The sequence below is a fragment of the Zootermopsis nevadensis genome, unplaced genomic scaffold (genome assembly GCF_977971745.1).
Source record: "Zootermopsis nevadensis isolate Lab colony 2312 unplaced genomic scaffold, Znev_1.0 Znev_ptg000011l, whole genome shotgun sequence".
NCBI classification, from domain to species: domain Eukaryota; kingdom Metazoa; phylum Arthropoda; class Insecta; order Blattodea; family Termopsidae; genus Zootermopsis; species Zootermopsis nevadensis.
The window spans coordinates 17,978,459-17,998,997 of NW_028259143.1; the positions used below are offsets into that span (position 1 = coordinate 17,978,459).

At 43.4% G+C, this 20,539-nt stretch overlaps 1 protein-coding gene across 3 annotated transcripts in view; it reads right to left on the minus strand.

Annotated features, from left to right (window-relative positions):
- Positions 1-20,539, minus strand: part of LOC110831512 (puratrophin-1) — a 370,795-nt gene that overhangs the window by 286,509 nt on the left and 63,747 nt on the right. The window contains exon 1 of one of the 3 annotated variants that reach the window (XM_022067614.2): positions 10,942-11,343. The exons of the other annotated variants lie outside the window; for them this stretch is intronic. Coding sequence (XP_021923306.1) covers positions 10,942-11,028 — 87 coding nt within the window. The 5' untranslated portion in view covers positions 11,029-11,343. Of the gene's footprint in view, positions 1-10,941; positions 11,344-20,539 lie in introns of those variants that run through there. 3 annotated transcript variants of the gene reach the window in all.

The following is a 20,539-nucleotide window of genomic DNA, read 5'->3' on the forward strand; positions in this document are numbered from 1 at the left end:
GTGTGACGAATGACCTACGTACGATATGATCCGACTCTTTCATGAATAATAAATCTGGAAAGTGAACAAAAAGTAGACGATATTCTCAAGGACAATTAGAAACTTTTTTTAAAAAAAAATTCTACAGGTTTCGTCAGTGATATGGCATCAAATTAATTCACGATCTAATTTGAACACAAGAACTACACTGAGATGAAGTACAGCGGAGGCCAAGGTCTCGGCTGTGTAGCTACAATATGAGGCTGTACCATTTTCCTTGCGAATTACAGAATACAAATGGTCAGTCAAGTACTTTTATATCCTACAGTTTTTTCAACTTTTACGCAAGTTCCGTCTGAACCGTGCGTGCTACATGTCACCAATCCGTCTCATTCTCCCTATTTGGTGAAATGCATTCGCTGATCGGCTATTACGAGTAGGCGAAGTAGATAACAAATATTACGCCCGTCTCGCTCGATATACGAGGCTCGTCCTCAAAGTAAGTTTCCCTGGGCCGTTTACAGAAACAAAACACAATTTCATGGAAATATTTATTGCAACAGATACAGCAAGTGTCCAGCTATTTTTCAACATATTCGCCACCGGAATTGAGACATTGGTCATACCGTGGGACCAACTTTTGAATACCTGTGTCGTAGAAGTCTGCCGCCTGGGATTGGAACCACTGTGTGACAACCATCTCCGCCTCTCTGTCATTCTCACCGGACAGGACAGGAATTTCTTGAGGTGTAGGAAAAGATGGAAATCACTGGGAGCGAGGTCCGGGCTGTAGGGTGAATGATTAAACACCTCCCAGCTGAACTCCTGCAGGAGACTTGCTGTCCGTCGAGCCGTGTGCGGCCTAGCGTTATCACTGACCGCACTTCACAGTCGGCGGGAGCTGGAATAAGAACCTCCATCTTCAACAGCTGCAACGATGCTAATGTGAGAACGCGGGAGGTGCCGTTAGTGCATGCGCCATGCTACGTCATTGCTCTATGACGCACGCAAAGTAGCTTCGCGCAATATAAGGTTTGCTAGCTGTGGGACGAGTGGGAAACTTACTTTGTGGACGCGCCTCGTATATATGTATAGGCTTAGTTCTCGGGTAGTTACACTTGTGCGTGCGTGCGTGCGTGCGTGTGTGTGACCCCGTCTGTTTTTACCATGCTCGCTGGCAGACCACTAAAACTGGAGGACTATAAAATATAAACGGCTGTCTTCTGGGTTGTTGCGCCATGTAGGCAGAAGTTTACCGACGTTTCAGAGGTCCTTACTGCTTCCATCATCAGGGCGAAGAGTTTACTTAGCTGGCATACATTTTATACTTGTTACCTACAGGCCAACATTTTCGTTAATTAAGTTTCCATGTATGGAGACCATTTGTTAATTCCCATTATATTGAGAACAAAAATTTTACCTCTTGTTTTGTATGATTCTGAAACTTTATCGTGTCAAGGAAAGGAGAGATATTTCGTATGTTCGACTCAAAAATGTAGAAAGTAATTGGGGACGAGAGAATTTGCGTGAAGAGGAACTTTATAATTTGAAGGCCACCGTTCACCTAATGCTTGCGGGTGTGTCGGAGTATATCATCTTCCAAAATGGTCATCGAAGAAACAGGGTGGGGGGAGTGGGCTAAATCCATTTGGTTGAGGTTAGGAACAAGCACTGAACCTTTGGGTACCATGAAAGGTGGTAAATTTTCTGACCGGATACGCGACTGTTAGCTTCTCAATAACAATTCTGCTACGTGGAATTATTTACAAATTTCTTGTTCGATTAGAAGAAGCCTTTAAAGTTAGAGTATCTCCAGGTCAGCTGATGCAGTGTTTGCCTACCCCGCAGGCCACCATCACGAAATATGAAGTTAACAGGATGACTAATATCGGAGTTATGATTCCACTGTGCCAGAAACCCTAATTGAAGTGCTGCAAGCTGCGTGAGAATGCGGCTGTCAACGAGATGGGGACTTTTAGAAATGCCGCGAAAGCTCATAACGCGATTACACCAATTAAAAATTACTAATTTCTGTCCGGATCACGAGTTTGTCCCACGAAACTTCCAAGCGACGCGTTTCTGTATGTGCGCTGTCTTATACACTGTGCGTAAAGTGAACGCATGATGGAGAGGTAATACAGCGTCGAATGAAGTGCTAAGATGGATTTTGAACGAGACGAATACGGCCTATCTGAAGATGCTATTCTGGCATTTGATTGCGAAATGCCTCAGAATCCCGGCTTAGATTTGAGCGCTCCGCTGAACGAACACGCTCACTTTGGCTTATACAAATAATAACAGCGCGAATGACCGAACAATTGACGGCTTTATAATCTGCGTTTATGACGCAATCTACAATATACAGGTCTATCGGTTGTTTTGTATTGATTTCACATCCCACGGATACAACATGGACGGGCGATGTTTGAGAACGGGGTAGTGAGCAGAATATTTGGGCCTAGGAGAGAGGATGACGATCAGACCAAGGATTGTAGACGGGGTATGTAGCACGCATATGGAAGACGATAAACATTAAAATATTTAAAAATCCTAATACGAGTTCAGGTGGTAAGATAATATTAAAAGAAATATGGCGAGATTGTGTGAACTATACTTGCTGAAAGCAGGAGCCTATAGCAGGCTTTTGTGAATACTATAATGAGCATTCTGATTCCATTAAGGCGGGACTTTCTTCGTCGATTAAACGACTATCAGATTCTCAGAAACGCAAAACGTTGAAATAATATCGAGGCAGCCTATTTCTTGTGCGGCAAAACAAAAGTGACCCCTAACTGAAATCACGACGACACCTAGACTTTGGGCTTATTCCTAGAAAATGCCATAATAGTATACTAAAGTAGGCCACGATCTCCTCTCAAATCCCATAATGCAGACAAATTGTAAAACACACAACTGAAGCCAAGTGGTGACTGATGGATGAGGGTAAGGACAGGTCGTGAGTGGCACAAGCCATGATACGTCCTGTTTCTGAGGACCACTTCGCCACTCTGCATAAGAACAATGCCGTGGCATTCTTAGCAGAACAGTTCGAGAGAATGTTTGCGCCGTCCTGCTTTCGGCACAGCGGGGGTTGTTTTGAGTCACGACTTAAAAGTAATCAGAACTTACTAAAACCTGCAATCCAACGCCAATTAAAGGCAACTGCTGGTGTCAAATGTCACAGTGGAACAGATCGAGCTTGGCTCTGTCGGCGATGAAGGGAGAAGGATCACGGATCAGGAAGCTCCCACGGTGCGTGCGAACCTTAATTTCTCTTAAGCGCCATCCACCTGGTCCATCGACGCATTTAATTACGAACTCAGAACCCGATCACAAGGATAAAATAAAACAGAAAAGTTGAGGCTGGATATAAAGTCTTACGGCGTTCAACACTTCTTCAAAATCTGTCTTCTTCCCGTTCCTGATGCTTCGCCTTTCATCGGGAGGGAGGGGGAGGATTTTTTCGTAAATTTTCCTCGTATGAGAAGATGGACTGTTCGCTGTTGTACCTTGCAATTGGCCTACACAAAACAGAAAAATACCAAACACAGCGTCAGCGACAAGACTACCTGGCAGACAAAGACGGAAGTAAAGGAAACAAGGTGTGGGTGTCGAGTGGATGTAACTGGCGCAGGATAGGGGACCACAGGTTTGATCATGCGCAGTGGCTCTCAAACAGCGTTCGGCGAGTTTTGGGTAGTTCATACACTTTCTTATTTATTTATTTTGTACCGTACAGCTGCAAATTGTAATCTTTTATCGTCACATTTTTTTTACTAAATCATTGCAGTAAAAACATGGCGAAGAAACTGTACCTTCTACCTATATTTTATTCTGAGGAAAACTGCCCTTGTGAACACGTTAATGATAATTCCGGTTAAATACAAGGAGAAGAATTCTTTGATCTACTAAGTGATTATAAATCTGTCAAGTGATCGTAAGGAGCAATTATGATCGTATGTCGTGTACCAGACTTTCTATAACTGCGTTCCAAGCCCTGATAATGGAGGCAGAAACAGCCAGCGAAACGTTGGACTGGAATTCCATACTCACGTGGCTGATCGCCCGAGAAGACGCCAATGCATTCAGTCGCTGTAAAAGCTAAAATCTCGCCTCGTCTGCAGATCTTACCAAACTTTTTTTTACAATTATATAACAGTTCTGTTATCGAACACCGGTCGTAATTATGACATGCAGGAGACTGCAAACGTCTTTCGTTCCGAGAAGTTATTGGTTAAGTAACCAGAATGTTTCGAAGTGGTTGTTACGTCACTGGAAAGTATCGACCTATATCGAAGCCCCACAGAGCAATAACAGCTGTCTTTTAAACAGTAAGAATAGTTATTTAATGTAAAGGGAAAAACATTTAATATCTCCACACAACTGTTGTGACATTCGTATGAATCTGACAAGCAACAGCAGGGCACCGACCGAGAATCTCAACCTCACCATGTCCGAAGAATCCATTTTACGTCCGTCTTTACTTTATATTTCATCCCCTGAAATGATAAAATGACCTCGAAAGGTGTTCTAACAAGAAACAAATCTCCCTAAACGAAATATACGAATAATGTACAAAGCACCCTCTCCATCACAAACAATGCCGATCACATTTTCCCTTGATACACCGCGGATCCCTCGGACGGGAACCGCATAATTCGATTGTGTGTGTCCTCCGCGTAGAAAACACCCCTCTAAGGGCATTAGTCATCAATCTTGAAAACGAGCAAAAATATTTTAACCCCCCCCCCCCCCCCCCATTACAGAACACGCATACGGCACGCACGTTTCTTTTATTTCTGTCTGCTGAGTTATATATAATGGGGGTCGCTGTCATAATTCCAGCACTCGCTGCTGAAAATTAAATCAAAACTTGGTCATTAACTTCCTCCCATTTTCAAATTCTTCTCTTCTCTCTTGGAAACAAATGTTAAACTCTAGTAACTTACTAGCAAGACTCACAACAGGTCGCCACTAGATCCTCTCTGCGACCAATTAAATCTATAACATATTTATTTTATATCTACTTTAATAATATCCTGTCATTTATGCCTCGATGCCCCAAGTGGTACCTTCCCTTCAGGTTGCTTTTCTCGTCTCCCCTGCCTGGTCCATGACCCGTACGTCCGTCTGATAATTTTTATAAACAGTCATAAGTCCACAAATTAGAATCAAAGTTCCTAGAATTGACTGCAGGCATCGCTTAACAGCTTAATTTGCATCCATTTTAGCACAGGACTGAAGGTTCAAACTCACTCTGTGAAAGCCGCCGACGAAAATCCCTTTCGTTGCCACCTTGAAGCAAACTCATGAGGTGGCAGGAGATATTACCTCATAAAAAGATCCAGTGACATTGGATTGGGAGTTTAAAGCGACCAGTCTGAACCCACATCTGAATATAAACGTTTATCTCTCCTGAATGAAAATTATTCCACCGCGCTCTCCAAAGGACTCTTTTGTTTTAAACATACGTTTTAGGGCGTGAATGCCGATATTTCAGGCGGTAAAGTCTGTCCATAAAACTAAGTTTTCTACGCGGGACAGACTCGGGATTACAGAGACGCGGCTACAGAGAGAAGACCTATTCAATACACAAAACGTAAGGCGACTTTGTCAGAACTTAAGGATCTGATCCCTGAGGTCATTTCCAGTCTCTTATGTCACGTGAATGTGAGTCCGATTCTCAACGGTTACGGACGTACGTTATCTGAATTTAAATACGATTTTAACCTTAGTTAGAACATTACAGCCATTCGATGACGTGAACATTTCCTATTTTCTGTTTACTCAATGCTTTCATTTGAATCCAGGCAGAGTGAGGTGAGGTGACCGGACTGGCCAATTCTGCAGACAACCACGACCAATCCATCGACCAGTGACGTGCTGGCAATCACAGCAATAATAAGACTCCGCGGCACCGACAAAGTCTCCGGACACTCTTCATTAACGCACCCCTGATTCTAGTTTCATCATCCTGTTACGTGTTGATTCATTTATTGGCGTGCCACGTGTTCGTAATAATCTCACACGTGCAACAGGTCGTTCCTCACATTATTTACGCCTATTCGTCTTAAGAAAAAATTTTTTTGCCGTATTTTCTGAGGGCGCCCTTTAAGCTTCCCAGGGGTTGGTGATGATAACGACAATGAGGATGGTGATGACGGTGATTATGATGATAATAATAATTTGGTTTGTAAGATTGCTTATGTAATCCTTGTACATTAATAAAAAAAACAAAATTAAGCTAGTAGGAGAATAGTAAAGTACGATTATTTCAGGATAACTTCGGAGGACGTGGATTCCTATTCGAAAGTTGTTCTCTCTGAGTCCCTCTATACGCTCCTTCAGTTTGGCCCTAACCTTTTGAACCACCCTGTACACAAAGTTCATCTCGTCTTTCTTTAATTACGTACATTTGAATTTGTACTTTTCACCAAATATTATCAAGATAATCTTATCAAGAAAAATAAGATTGTCCAAAAATGTAACAGGCATCGGAGAATGTTAAATACGCTTACGTACAAAATTTTTCTTGATAAGAAGAATAAATCACCCAAAGGACCTGTGCATGGGACGACAATATTAAAATGGATCTCAAGGAAATAGTGTGGAAGGGAGTAAATTGGAATCATCTGTCTCACTATAGAGAACAGTAGTGCGCTCCAGCGAAAACTTTAATAAACACTTGCGTTAAAAAGAGGGCGGTGTCACTTCTCCGTAGGGCACTTTCCAACATTTCTTGAGCAACACAGGAAAGATGTCAAAATATTACAAATCCGCTCGCAGAACGAGGCTTTAAGCAGTACTCAGGCACTACTGGATGTAGTCTAGGGTTTTTTGAAAGGGAAATGTCGAAACCACCGTTTGTTTTATGTTTAGAAACTTCAAAACACACCCCTTACAGAACCACAAATAAATATTAGGAGAAGCTCGTCTTAATAATAATCAACGCTGGGGTTCTCTGCATTTTCCAGAACTGGGACCACATTCACCTTTTATTATAGACACGCGCGAAGCAGAACGGATCAACATGGCGATAAATTATCGAATCCCCATTAAAGTTTATTAAAAATTCCACTAAACTGGGCCTACTATTGCAAACGTTGCTCGAGTGACCTTTGAGTTGTCGGCATTCTCTCTCAGCCCTGAGTGTGTCCGTCGGAGATACGCGCCTCGTTATTGATTTGACGTTCTTTGTTATGCCGAACAGCTGTTCACAGCGACTGACCCTGTGAAGCCCTGAGCTCGTCTAAATAATATTTAAACATTCGACCCCCCCCCCCAAGATAAACACAATGCACCTCCATTAAAAAGATCAATTAGTTAATGATGGGTGTTTAGGGAAATGATCAATGTTTACTCTCAGAATCATACACTTTCTGGGGGAAAAATACAGAATTATAAATTGTTAAAGATGGCAGATGGTACAGTAACCACTGGGCTTCAAATGGCTGACATTTTTTTAATTTAAAAAAAAAAGCTTGTAACGAGGCGAAATCTAGGAAGAAACGATCAACGCAATTTTAGACACAACAAGTGTCACATGGAATACTCAGCTCATGGATCAGAATCCACGACACAGAAAATTACGTGGCTCCGTGGATGAAAGCCCTTGAGAAGCCGATACTTAGCATCTGGCCGAGAAATTTGCCCCTTTTCAAGAACAAGATGATACACAGACGCCGAGTGACAGTATTGAGAAGTTTGGTTAAATTAAATTACGTTCTGGAGACGTAAGGCTGGAACAAACTTTTTTAAAAAATACGGAAGGTCGAAGGCAAAACGCCCTCAGCTGATACCGAGTGCGTGAAGTGCGGGTGGCGGGAGAATGACATCAAGGGGCCCTGATCACAGCAGGGGGAGAACCAGCTCTCATGCAATTTGCTGAATTTTCAGTTCCCCTTTCAACTGGGGATCACGTGTAATTGAAGTCTGTGATAAGACGAGATCAAGGGAAATATATAAAGTGACTGAAGAACACCAGGAAGCACGACACTCTTCCGACGTTTCGTGAACGTTTCTATAAATTACACTGGGCTGCAGAGTCTAATGTTCCTGGAGGTGGACTGCGCTGATTTCTCCTGATTTTCCTCAGTCCCTCCGAGAGGCGAACGCTTTTCCTCTTCTCCTCGAGCCCAGATTTTCTCGGTCGTTGCACCATATCGTCCGGTAGAAGTTAAACGACGTTTCAGAGGTACTTGCTGTTCATAATGGCGATCATCGCTGTTCTTACGCAGATGAGAATGAAGGATGACTGTCTTCTGAATTATTACGCCTTTGTATTCGACTACACGGCGTACCATCCCAGAATATATTTATCTTCATTCACAAAATACTTTTCAACGCCAAACGATACCTAATGGATTAGAATGCCTTTGACAAACGGCTCTGCTATCACAGACAAAAATCTCCTGTGAACATGAGCTTCAAAACGAGTTTCGAAAATATTTCGACTGATAAATTCTTGTCTGAATACAAAAAATATCACATGCCGGCAGGAAACTTTATTTCAGTTTTGTTACCACTTTCAAAAGCGTAGTTGTGAGAGAACCACAAACAGAAATCGACTCACGCCGAACCTGACCTGAGATTCTATCCTCCATCACTGGTTTCATATTTCTAAGCTTTGTACAGGTGGAAGCCATCAAAATAATCGCACTCAGAATAAAAAGGTCAACACAGCAAAATAAGCAAACAGAGCTGTTTCTCCACAATGTAATTTTACAGTCGTCACAAGAGTCCTCCACTGGACCCATAAATCACACGTCTTTAAGACCCAATTTAACACAGACTGTCCTCCCATGTCAGCTCTTCTTTAATTTATATCAAAATGCAGGCCCCCTTCAAAATTTTCAAACCTTCCTTATTTTGATATTCTCTACCCATTTAAGCATCGAAGAAAATTAATGACTCGGTTAATAATAATTAAAAGAGTGTAAGTAGGAGAAAAATGCAAACAATAATATCAGTTTTTGCATAATAGCCATCCCACTAAAACAGTTAAAAAAATGCGTCCTTACATGTCAACAGAGAAAACACTTTAAACCACCAATAACAAGAATAAGCCAAATAAATTGAATCATGGTTTAGAAAGAAAGCAGTTGAACGAGCGTCATATTAACAGAACACAGGGACACCGTAAACTCTTCAGAATCGCTGAACATTAAAAAGAAAATAAAACACTTGTGTCTCAGAATTACTCTTCAGGGCTCAGTGCCGAGCGCTAGACAACGTTCATCGTTTGCCAGTAGAAGGATTCTCTCGCCATTGCAGACGGAGTCACTCTCATACGACAGGAGGAAGGCTCTTGCTATGATGGCAGAAGGGAATCTGTCATGATCATCCGCGTCACGTATTGCATTAAAGGCGAACAACTTCTCTCACAGCAACAGGCTTGCCCCTTTAGCGCGTCGCGTCGCCTCGCCCATATGGGAGCATATTGATCAACGGAAGACGCTCGACTAGGCTGGGGACGACGGCGCGGCGGCGGGGGGGTGTTTACACAGTTGGCCCACATCCAGAAGCCCCTGTGTACGCAGTTTGCCACATGTCGGAAGCTTCACAGCCAGCAAAGGAAACTTTTAGTAATCTAGCTTAAAGCAATGAAACCCAAAATCATGAAATCTTGAACGTTTGACGAATTCAGAGAACTTTCTCCACGGAACGGAATAAAAGGGAAATTCTGTCCCTTACATATTACGGGCCAGTCTCTATGAATGGGTTATAAAATTCACATCATCAAGAAAAGGCATTTTGACATAAACTTTTCCGCGTGGCGACTGTGAAATCCCAAAGCAAGGCATTTAATCTAATAATATTTTACATGTAGGCAGTGTCTTGGACATTTGACGTTACCTGCCATCCAGTTTTAGCAGTTCAGAGGTAGCAGTGTTCTGCGTCATTCTTCATTACCAATTATGGCAGACTAATAAAATCTGTGACTTCTCTGGTCTGCTCATATTTTCTGCATTTAGTTAAACAAATATGATTCGTACATACAACCAAACGTTTTACGAAGAGGTTAGATAATTCAATTAGATTTGGGGAATGTTTCTACCATTAAGTTCAGAATCTGCTTTTTGTATAAAATGGAATGCGTAACTTCAGCTTTCGGACTTCAGCCGCGTCGAATGTTAATCATATCCAACGTTTCGGAAGTAATTGTAGTTGCCATCTTCAGGGTAAATGTGTAGTGGTTGGGCATCTTTGGAAGCCTATTGCCTGGCTTGGACAAGGCCTCGGAAAAGAACGAAGGCAGAGACTGAAGGAACGTCACAAAAGGACGACGAGGAGGATATTTGAAAAAAGAAAGAGAAACTTCATTATTTGTAATTTAATGCAATATTGTTACATTGATAAAATCGAGAATGTTGGAACCGTTTTGGGCATGCAGCATGCATGGAGGGATCAGAAGAGAATGCATATGTTTGTCAGAAGATATTAAGGCAAAATTCCGGTCCCTGTTCCAAGAAAACACACGGCCCCTCTGTCACAGTCACTGGGACAGACGAAAATGCACAAGAAATTAAACCTGACGAAATGAGGAGTGACTGAATGAGATATTGGTTGGTATACATAGTTACCACAGCTCTTTCGACAGCACAAACTCATTTTGAAATCGTGAATTTAGTTGCAAACCCTTCTCATTAAAACGCGTTCCCGTATACCTATGACCTTGGCGCACACAAATTACACGATAATATACGTACATACAGAAGGGAATATAAACCTGAACAAGATATGAAGTGGTTTTTACGATACATCAACTGAGGAAACAAAAGAACGTACAGCTGCTTAGAAACCTAACCTGTGTGACATTCAACACCTCTTAACTTTTGAACTAGCTCCAGCCTTCAAGTGAAATGCATGATTTAGGATATTTCTAACACGTTTCCACCTTAAAAACACTGTACACCCCTATTTTTTTTTAAATGGAGACATATTTCATGTGCTCCTACTTACTTTATTACGTCTTCCCATTGCTTCAAGACAACCTGCAACGGACACAAGGCTGCCCACGCTCATCTGACGCGCCAATCTACTGTTCATAGCTTCCGCTGTTTCTTCACAGAACGCTCAATCACTACAGAAGGTTGGAAATGAATTCGGTAATCGACGTCTTTGGTTCGTGGTCGCCGCAGCGGTGGGCAGAACTTCACTTGCTGACAGAAAACGCGAAGCGAGGAGGAGGAGGCACATTGATCACCCACCCACGGTCACAGCGTCGCTTAATGAGGGCGAAATCGGTCAACGCCTATAATACAATCGTCTTAATTACCCGAACGAGTTTGGAACAGCCGTGTCTCCTGATTACACAATTAAATAGCATCACCCATCCGACTGAATGATCGATCCACACACGAACCACTGGGTGAGCGGTGCACAATGTTTGGAGACCAAACGGCGTCCGTACGTGGGACTGGCGCCCGCCCGGGAGCTCAGCGCCAGTGCGCCGTCTCTCTTCCCCTATACAACCCCCTCTCCACCCCGGGTCCTACTCGAGGGACAGGAAAGAAGGCAGCCAAGATCTCAATGACGACACTAACGCCTCCCTCACACCCTGTTTCGCCGCTCAGACCTCTTCAACTGTCTCTTTCTTATTATTATTTGTTTTGTTTTTGTGGGGGACGGTGTTGCCATGTTAGTTTTACGAATCCGAACTTCCATTCATGAGATTTGTGTTTCACAAATGGATTTTTGTTTAACCTTGCGCGTATTTACTGGTGTAACTGGTACTTGCTTCAACGTAAGAGACCACCACGCCGCTCCCAGAGGCCTCGCTGCTTGCGGACTCCTCACAAAACCACTGCCTCACCATTCAGAATTTGATTATACGAGTGGTTGAAGAGGATGAAGGAAGTCAGGTTCCCATGTATGAGCTTTCTTAAGCTCGGTGGCCATCACCTACCACACTTCGCCGTCTCTTGCCCTCCTTATCGCTTGATAGGGTTAAGTCGAAGCCACAGGAAAAGGTACAATTTTGGTTAGGACGTCGCCCAGTTCGATTCTACGTCAATTACTGCCTCCTATCTACTTGTCAGAGCGAGGTTCTCAGGGGTTAAGGCGGCTGGAGCGTGAACGTAACCACCCACCTCAACATGAGGATGGGACATTAAACATTAACTCTTCTAGGTGCAGTGCTCTGGAACACGTCGACTTGGCGGATCTGGGCAAAGCGTTCGACTTCAGTAAACCTAATTACAGAAGAGGCTTTGCTTGTCGACTTGGAATATGCCGTGGATCAAACGCAGGTTTCATGATTAATTTTTAATTTAATGCAAAGTGCGGACGCAGATCTCATAAAAGTCGACATGACACTGACGTCAACAAAGCCGATAATTAAGACGAATCAAAACAATAATTAAATTAGTTGTGACACAAGCAGCGTTAAAACGGTTCACTTTCAGGTGCCGTAGCATCGAATTATACTCGTGAGATGACACAACTTAAAGGTGAAGGCGCTGGTGTAGAGCCCTTCTTTAGTCGTTCAACTGCGCAACAAATTTCCCCTGCTTTTATGGAACCCGAACAGTAAGAACCTGCTACTGAACCCTATCCCACGCCAGTCCAATCCACTTTCCACCCTTGCAAGACATTTCTTCAGGATCCATTTTAATATTATCCTCACACCTATGCTTAGATTTCCAAGCGATCTCTTCACTTCAGGTTTCCTGTCCAATCTTCTATGAGCTTCTGACCCCGCCGAAATGTACTCACACGCCTCTCGTCTTTTCAAGGCAAATAAAATTCTGATACAAAATCAGGGGCTGCTTATTCTACCAACGACACAGCCGCCATTAATCTTCGCCATTGAAATGAAACACACAGCAGCTTTAGAGAGGCAATTATCTCCACTTGTTACAATGACATCTCGGCCCGTGCAACAACGCGTCGGCAAACACCGAGCGCTGTCAACACATTTCCTTTCCCCATCAGACATCACGCACTCACGCATGACAAGCTGACAGTGGCCGACTAGCCAGGAACTCGGTCACATTTCGAGGCAAATCCTTCTTTCCCTGAATATGTCTGTTCTGATTGCCGTTTTGGTTAGGTTAGGTTAGGTTAGGTTAGGATAGGATAGGTTAGGTTAGGTTAGGTTAGGTTAGGATAGGATAGGTTAGGTTAGGACGTCTGGACGGAGCAAAATATGGGATATTCACCCAACCAGGCCCCGAGTCCGAAGTTCATCATCAAATATGTTACCCGCACAGCACCGACCTCTTATCTAGTCCGAATGAAGCCCGATCTATTTTCAGTCTGCCCCGACTATCATGTCATAAACATATATTCATTTTAACGCACAAATGACAGTAATCCGTCAACAAATTATTGAACGACGCTCTAAAACCTTTTTTTTTTTTTTTTTGAGGAACGGTACAATGACACCGGATTCCAAGCGAGAAAGATATTACGAAGTTACATTTTCTCGCTTTTAATTTTGTTCCTATTTGTGTCTAATATTTTCAAGTTTGTGGGTTGCACTTAAAACATTACGTATCTCTGAATATTCTCCTAAATGTAGAAGTAACAAATAGTCAGTGAGTAAGAGAAAGCACGTGGAAGAAAGTGGTCGTGACGTTGTTTTAAGTATTATTCCAGCACTTGGCTCTAGGCTCTAATAAAACCCACGAAATTCCTTAGTCCGGGGCTGACAGAATCTCCGTTCAGGCAAAGAAAGGATGCCAGTCAACTCGAAACAAAACAAAATATAAAAAGGACCTTTCTTTCCCCGTCCAAAAATACGAACATCTTCCTGTGTGTGTGAGTTCGTGGTCATGAAGAGGATATTCAAAATGACACCAGTTCGATTTTATTTCCATATTCATACAAAGCCACAAATGAATATTCCACAATGTGATTACGCAGCCCAGTTAATGAAAATGCACACTGGATGTGGAAAGCAACTGATCCCACCCCACCCCACCCCCCAGTGAATGGGTCGGTTCCTGAAACAACAACAGGCAGCTTTATCTCCGTGGAATTGTCTGGGTGGGTAAAACTCATTCGCTCACAGGAACGCCCAGTCCCTGTACAACATGAGTGACCTAAAGGACTCGTCACGCGTGTAAACTTTGACCAGAGTCCTTCCTGACATGCTAACAGTTGCTCAGCTCTTCACGACGTTCCCTGCAGTTTACGGCGCCCTTAAGTTCATCACAGTGTTAACACAAGTGTGCCCCACCAGTCCCTCACTAGAGCCAGATGAAACCAGTCCACCTTATTTAACATACATTTTAATATCATCATTCCACATACGCCTAGATCTTCCGAATGGCCTCTACCCTTCAGACTTGCAGACTAGAAGCTTGTGTACACCTCCCCCTTCTTGCACGCACTCAATCCATGCCCCTCCCTCAAGGTAAGCGACTAAGTTTCACACCCATACAAAATAATAGGCAAGATTACAATTTTTTCACGTTCTCATGTAAAGGAAAGACTGCGAGGATATTGCAACATAGCAAAAGCTCGATCTGAGTTCAAGTTTCATTTTTTATGAGTAAATCGGTGGTAGTACGAGCAGTACAGCATTTACACAAAATATGCCACACAATCACTGTCACTGGTGGCCTCCCTCATAGCTTCTGCCCGGGGTTCGATCCCCGACGGGGGCAGAGGACTTTTCCTCTAGCCTCTGCGTCCAGACGGGCTCTGGGGCCCACCCAATGGGTACCGGGGTCCTTTCCCGGGGGTAAAGGGCGGCCGGGGCGTGAAGCTGACCACTCACCCCATCTAGTGCCGAGGTCAAGAACGAGCAGGAGCTATACCGTCTCTCCCCCCAAGCGCCAACATGGCGTATAGTGGGACAGCTTTATGTATTTTTCTATACAGCTGCTTCATCGCGAACGACATCAAGTGCAGTTGCACCGCTGATGCAACAGCTTTTGGTCACTTCATGACCTCACGGCCTCAAACGAGCTAGCGTGACGCACCCTTCTGCAGGTTCAAAGGAAAAAAATTACGACCTGCTAACCTAACCTTCAGTACCACAGTTCGATCCAAACACAAGCTGAGAGTCCCCTGAGCAAACAATATTACAGAATCTCATCTAAATAAAAGGAACACGTTCTCCAACCTGTTGGGTTGCTGGGACAACATCCACCGAAGGCGAATAAAGGGCATGGAGGCAAACCTCCTCGTATTCACAGGTTGGGCCAAACTTTCTTTCTGACGACAAAGAAATGTCGTAGGATTCGCTTTGTTCGCTGAATGTTGCAAAAGTGAAGGCATGAGGTTTGAATAAACACCCCGGGGAATCCAATGTCGTCCGATTTGCCGACGTTTCAGATGTGCCTGCTGTCTCCATCTGTCGATGGAGGCAGAAAGTCGGATGACTAATACGGACTTCAACATTTAAGTCGACTTTTGGTGTGGTCCATTTTACACGATTATTGTACCGCATGCAAGGTGTTCCAAATTCTACGAATAGGCTTTGCAACTCCATGGAGCAAAACCCTTCTTGAGAAGCTTGTAGTCGCTCAGCTGGACAAAAAAATTCCCCTGAAGATGGAGGCACTGTGTTCTTCCCAAACTCTGGTATCTACCTACATGCTCACACGGCGTTAGAACCCAAACCAACATCGACAAGAAACAATACCCGGGCTTAACAGCAAAGCATAATTTGGTTACTATACTAACTAAAAAGTTGGTTATAAATATTTGAATTATCCGAGTTATTAAGCTATAAATAAAATGTACGAAGATGACGACATGCGTAAACAACATCTGTCAAGGAAGCGTGAGATGACACGGACATTTCCTTATGTTCAGACTCTCCGAAGGCAAAATATGACGACTCACAACGATTCTAGACTGCATATAGAAAGGACGCAGGGGAAGATTCCCTCAACAGCTGCTGAGCAGACAATCCCCGGCATTGAAGCCACTGGTCGGACGGTAGGGACGGAATACAATGTATCAATAACAAGACAGCGTGTGTGTGTGTGTGTGTGATGTATCTCACGTGTCAGCCGAAGTGGTCCTTTGTCTTCCGCGCCACGGGGGGTCACGCGTAAAACTGAATCCCAGTGCATCAGACAATCTCGTATCAGTGACGCGAAAGGAGATTTTAAATTACGTTTTCTAAAGTTTTAAATTGAAATATTAAAAACCAGATCCAGAACTTAAATCAATTCGTCAGTCTACACAATTAACGTTTGTTTCTAATTTAGAGTTACGTGCGCTTTTGTGCACACGGTTATGAACCTTCGGGTCCTATAAGATGTGTGAATATTTCGTAGTAGCTGAGAAACTCCACGCTGCTATCTTAGTCCTAATATTGCATTATGACACGGAAATGTGAATGAATAAATCTTTAAAGATCAGGGGTCGATTCCTGGCAAGGGTCACCTGTCCAGCGCGTTCATACTCCTCGGGGGCTCACAAAGGTAAAGCGGCCGGAACACGAAGCTGAACACGGAGGTTAATGAATTGTGAAACTTCACCTCCGAGTATCCACACGTCTTCGTCGCACAGAGCTTGATCACGTAAGACTGCATCTTGCTATGTTTTTCAATTGGTATTTGCGGTGACGACAGAGGCCATGTATGCGACTGCGCAGAACACATAACAATTACAGCATAAAACATAAATGGGACTTCAGTTACAGATACAGATAGAACAATGCAGCCAACGAGTAAGTTCGTGCTTCGCTGTACCTAAATTGAAACATCTTTGTGTGTTGTCAATAAAAACTGCACGCTGAAATTGCGTCTATTACAAGTTCAGGGGGGGGGAAAAAAAGCAATATAACAAACGTACAATTTGTACAAATAAATGGATTTCCTACGAAATTGCTACCGGCGAAACACGAAAGTGATTTTAAGTCCACAATGACATGCAACCAAGCATTCGAGAGAAATAAAGCTCTTAGGAGGAAGGTGTCGTGCAGAAGGGCAGGCAATACAGCAACTGAATAGCCCATGTAAGTTTTCTCCTGCTGAGATACAAATCACCATTCACAGACCATTTCAAATGTCTCAATCATAACAAGAGGAGCCTCGGGTACACGGAAGGCAACATCAGTCAGTCTGGCTCCTTCAGGGCAGGGAGAAAGATTTGTGAGTCCGGGTGCAAGTGCCGTGCCGGAGGTAAAACCCGTAACACGTCGGTGATCCGGGTTATCGCAAACAGAATGGATCAACGGCGGAATGACGAATCTCAGGAGGAAAACTGAACTCGAAGACAAATGTGTGTTCAGTGCGCAGTGTCCACCACGAACCCGGGTCTCTGAAGTAAGAAGCCAACACCCAGCGGTCTGAGCTATGGCACGGTTTCAGAGGCTTTGAATTATGCCCAATATTTATTTCTTCTTATCTGGTGAGTAATTAAATTAAAAACTTAACTTCAGTGCCAATAGTGATGTACAATTATTTACCTGTACAGCAGGCGATCTCAGACAGAAAGTTAATTATAGCTTCTTTTTGAACCTTGTGGTAGCAATTACTCCTATTTTTCCATCAAGGTGCATCCATTATCTTTAAATCAGGCGGGACAACAAAATTTACGACAATCCTGAATCTTACCAATTAACATTTTAAGAGTAGTTCAGCACAAAACTGTTCCTTTAGTTGTTTTGGTAGAAAATCTCGATTAAGCTAACCTTGAGCACGTCACGCCTTTGTCCTTCGTAAGACGTGCATCTCAGGACGCACGATTATTGCCTCTAAATAGCACATAAATCACGCAGAATATAGTTCAGAAATATAATTTCTTGAACATAAGCTGGGGTTCGATACCGCGAAAGGACTTTTTTCCCGGCCAACACGAGACCGGGTAAAGCGACCGTAGAATGAAGCTGAGTACTTACATCCATCGGCTACCGAGCTTAAGAATGCGTGGAGATTTGCCGTCATTCCACCACACGTCATCATGATTAATGTAGGCCTACTTTCCTTTGAGATTTGAGATTTTCAATATGTCGACGTTCGTCTTCTCAGTCGAGACGCCATGTAATGTCGCAGGTGGTGAAATCTACCCTGATGACTGAGGCTATACGTTCCTCCGAAATTAAAAACATAATTAACAGCATAAAACCACCCAAATATCCGAATTTAAAGTATGTAACATGGATAAAACACGTCAGCGACGAATTATGTCCCTAAAATCCTAAATAATACTCAGGTATTTTTCAACTGTTTAATAATTTTCAACACAAGAACAAGGCTCGGTGGTTAATAAAAAAAATTCCCTGTCCCAGCCAGAAATCGGAACCTCGTCGTCCAGCCCGTAACCCGTCACACTTCTCGGGCCTGGGCAGACGGAGCGTGGGTTTCGCGAATGGAATCAAAATGAATGGGATGCTGATGCTCGTTGGAAATCTACTGAAGCCGACGAGCTCAATAAATCTCCAAAGGGAAATCAGCTCAGACGCCCAGAGCAAAATTACGGGTGTTACATAGTGCGTTTACTCATAAACGGAAACGCAACTGTCCCATCCCGGCTTCCGGCCGGAACTGGATGATTCATCGCCAAGAGCTTGAAGATTTTCCCAATACAATCGAGCATTAAAAGCATCAATAAATCTCTTTACCTTTTATTTTACAAAACGTGGTAAAACTGTGTCGCTGTGACAGTTCCGTTCCGGTTTATCAATGAACGCACTAAGAGCAGAAAATGAGTTATATTACCCATAATTATTTGATTTGCAGGAATTATACTGTTGTCGTAAGAAGTAACGGAGTCCTGCATTATAATTAAACAAGCCGACGGCCTGTTGGTGTTTGGTTAACACCTATACAACCAGAAGACTCCACCTTCTGCTGACAAAGCCATGAGGGGAACGCGCACAATGACTGAGAATGAGAAGTGACATCTCAGGGTCTTCCGGATTGAAATGGCCAAGCTGCCGCGCCCACTCCTTGCTACACAATGCCGGTGCGTGGGGCAGAGTTAAGACTTATTCAGCCCACAGGCATCGCATTGGCCTCCCTGTAGTAAAACAATAGATCACGTCACTGCTGTATTACGTATTTCCGTCAACTTTATCACAACACCCTGACCGTAATTCACGATAATGATGATGGCGATGACAATGATTAAAACGGGGACAGTAGCGATTAACCACAGCTCCGACGATGAACCGGTTGGAAAATGAGGTGGAACTTAGAGACCAGTGACCGGTCGGAGTACAAACCCCTTCTCTATTGGGTTCCCTGGTCGAACTAGCCTCAGCCACCCCGAGTCATCCGAAGTACTCGCAGAAGCAACTTCCTTACAATGCAGTTTCGCTTAAGGCTTTGACCGGGATGTTCTTTTGTTAAATCTTACGTGGTACCGCCTGATTCGACTTCTAATGGTTAAGTGAAGTGTTTTCTTCGCGGTACGGTCTGGATTCGTAAATATTATGAAGACGAGCTTCGGCTTCAAAGGGTTAACCAGCTGATTTTCGTAATGGTGAGGTGTAGTGTTTTCTTCGCGGTACGGACTGAATTCATAAATAATATTCAGACGATCTTCGGCTTCAAAGGGTTAAAGACAACTCAGATGATGGACAATGCGCAACAGTGTCACAAACTTCTGAATTTTGACACATTCCTATGATGAACCGATTTTCCCAATCTTCCTGTTACTTCTAGCCTTTAGGTCTTTGTCAATTACCTTCAGACTGTGTTCGTCCCTTAGTGTAAGAGAGTTTCACACTCATCCAAGTAAATCTGTAATCTTCCTTACATTCATAAGAAAAACGCTGATAGTATAATCAAGGGTTTCCATATATTCTCTCAGTCTCAAAGTGTGGGCCACCCAAGGTAAGCGCCAGGCCACGAAGACGCACCAGAACCGAAGTTTCCAGACGTACAAAGTATTAATCACATTCCGGAACAACCCGAGAAAACATTCTTCACAACTTACGTCACGTCCTGTTCAAGGCCTCCAATACTAAAATGAGCTGCTGTTACATAAACTTTTTTCGTGGCAAAGCCCACCGGGTTCTAGTAACGTCACTTAACGACTCGTTAAGGCATTCGTTACTTAACAACGGAGTGCAACTGCACTAGTAACACCTGAAAACGGGGAGTAGAAATGATCGCCCTGACGGCTGAGGCAGAAGGTACCTCTGAAAAGTCGGACAACTTATTCCAGACGACACAGCGCAACAACTTAGAAGACGGCCATCTTCGTACCTGAAATCTCACTCGGAAAAAGTTAATATCTGAAGCTACAACAACATCCGAGGGACTGGGAAAAATCACAGAAGTAACTTCCAAGATTCGAACCAAGTATCCTCTAATTACAAGTCAGACACATTACAAATGTGACGCTCGTTTGGTGTGTGTCCTGAAACCTAACTCGAAGGCGCAGAGTCCTTTCTGAAAGGCCAACATTCGCTCTTCTAACCAAGCACTGAGTGCCCTTTTCCTGAAAGCTAAATATCCACGATATGACAGCCCCATCCTGAGCCAGATTAATCCAATCCACACACTCGTGTAATTTCCTTAGACACTGTTTAATATTAACAACTCATTTCTCCAAAAATTGCAAGTTTATGTAGTCAAAGAAGATGACTGACTTCTTTAGAACAGTGCAAGTTCTACCCTGATGACGGAGGCAGTAAGTTCCC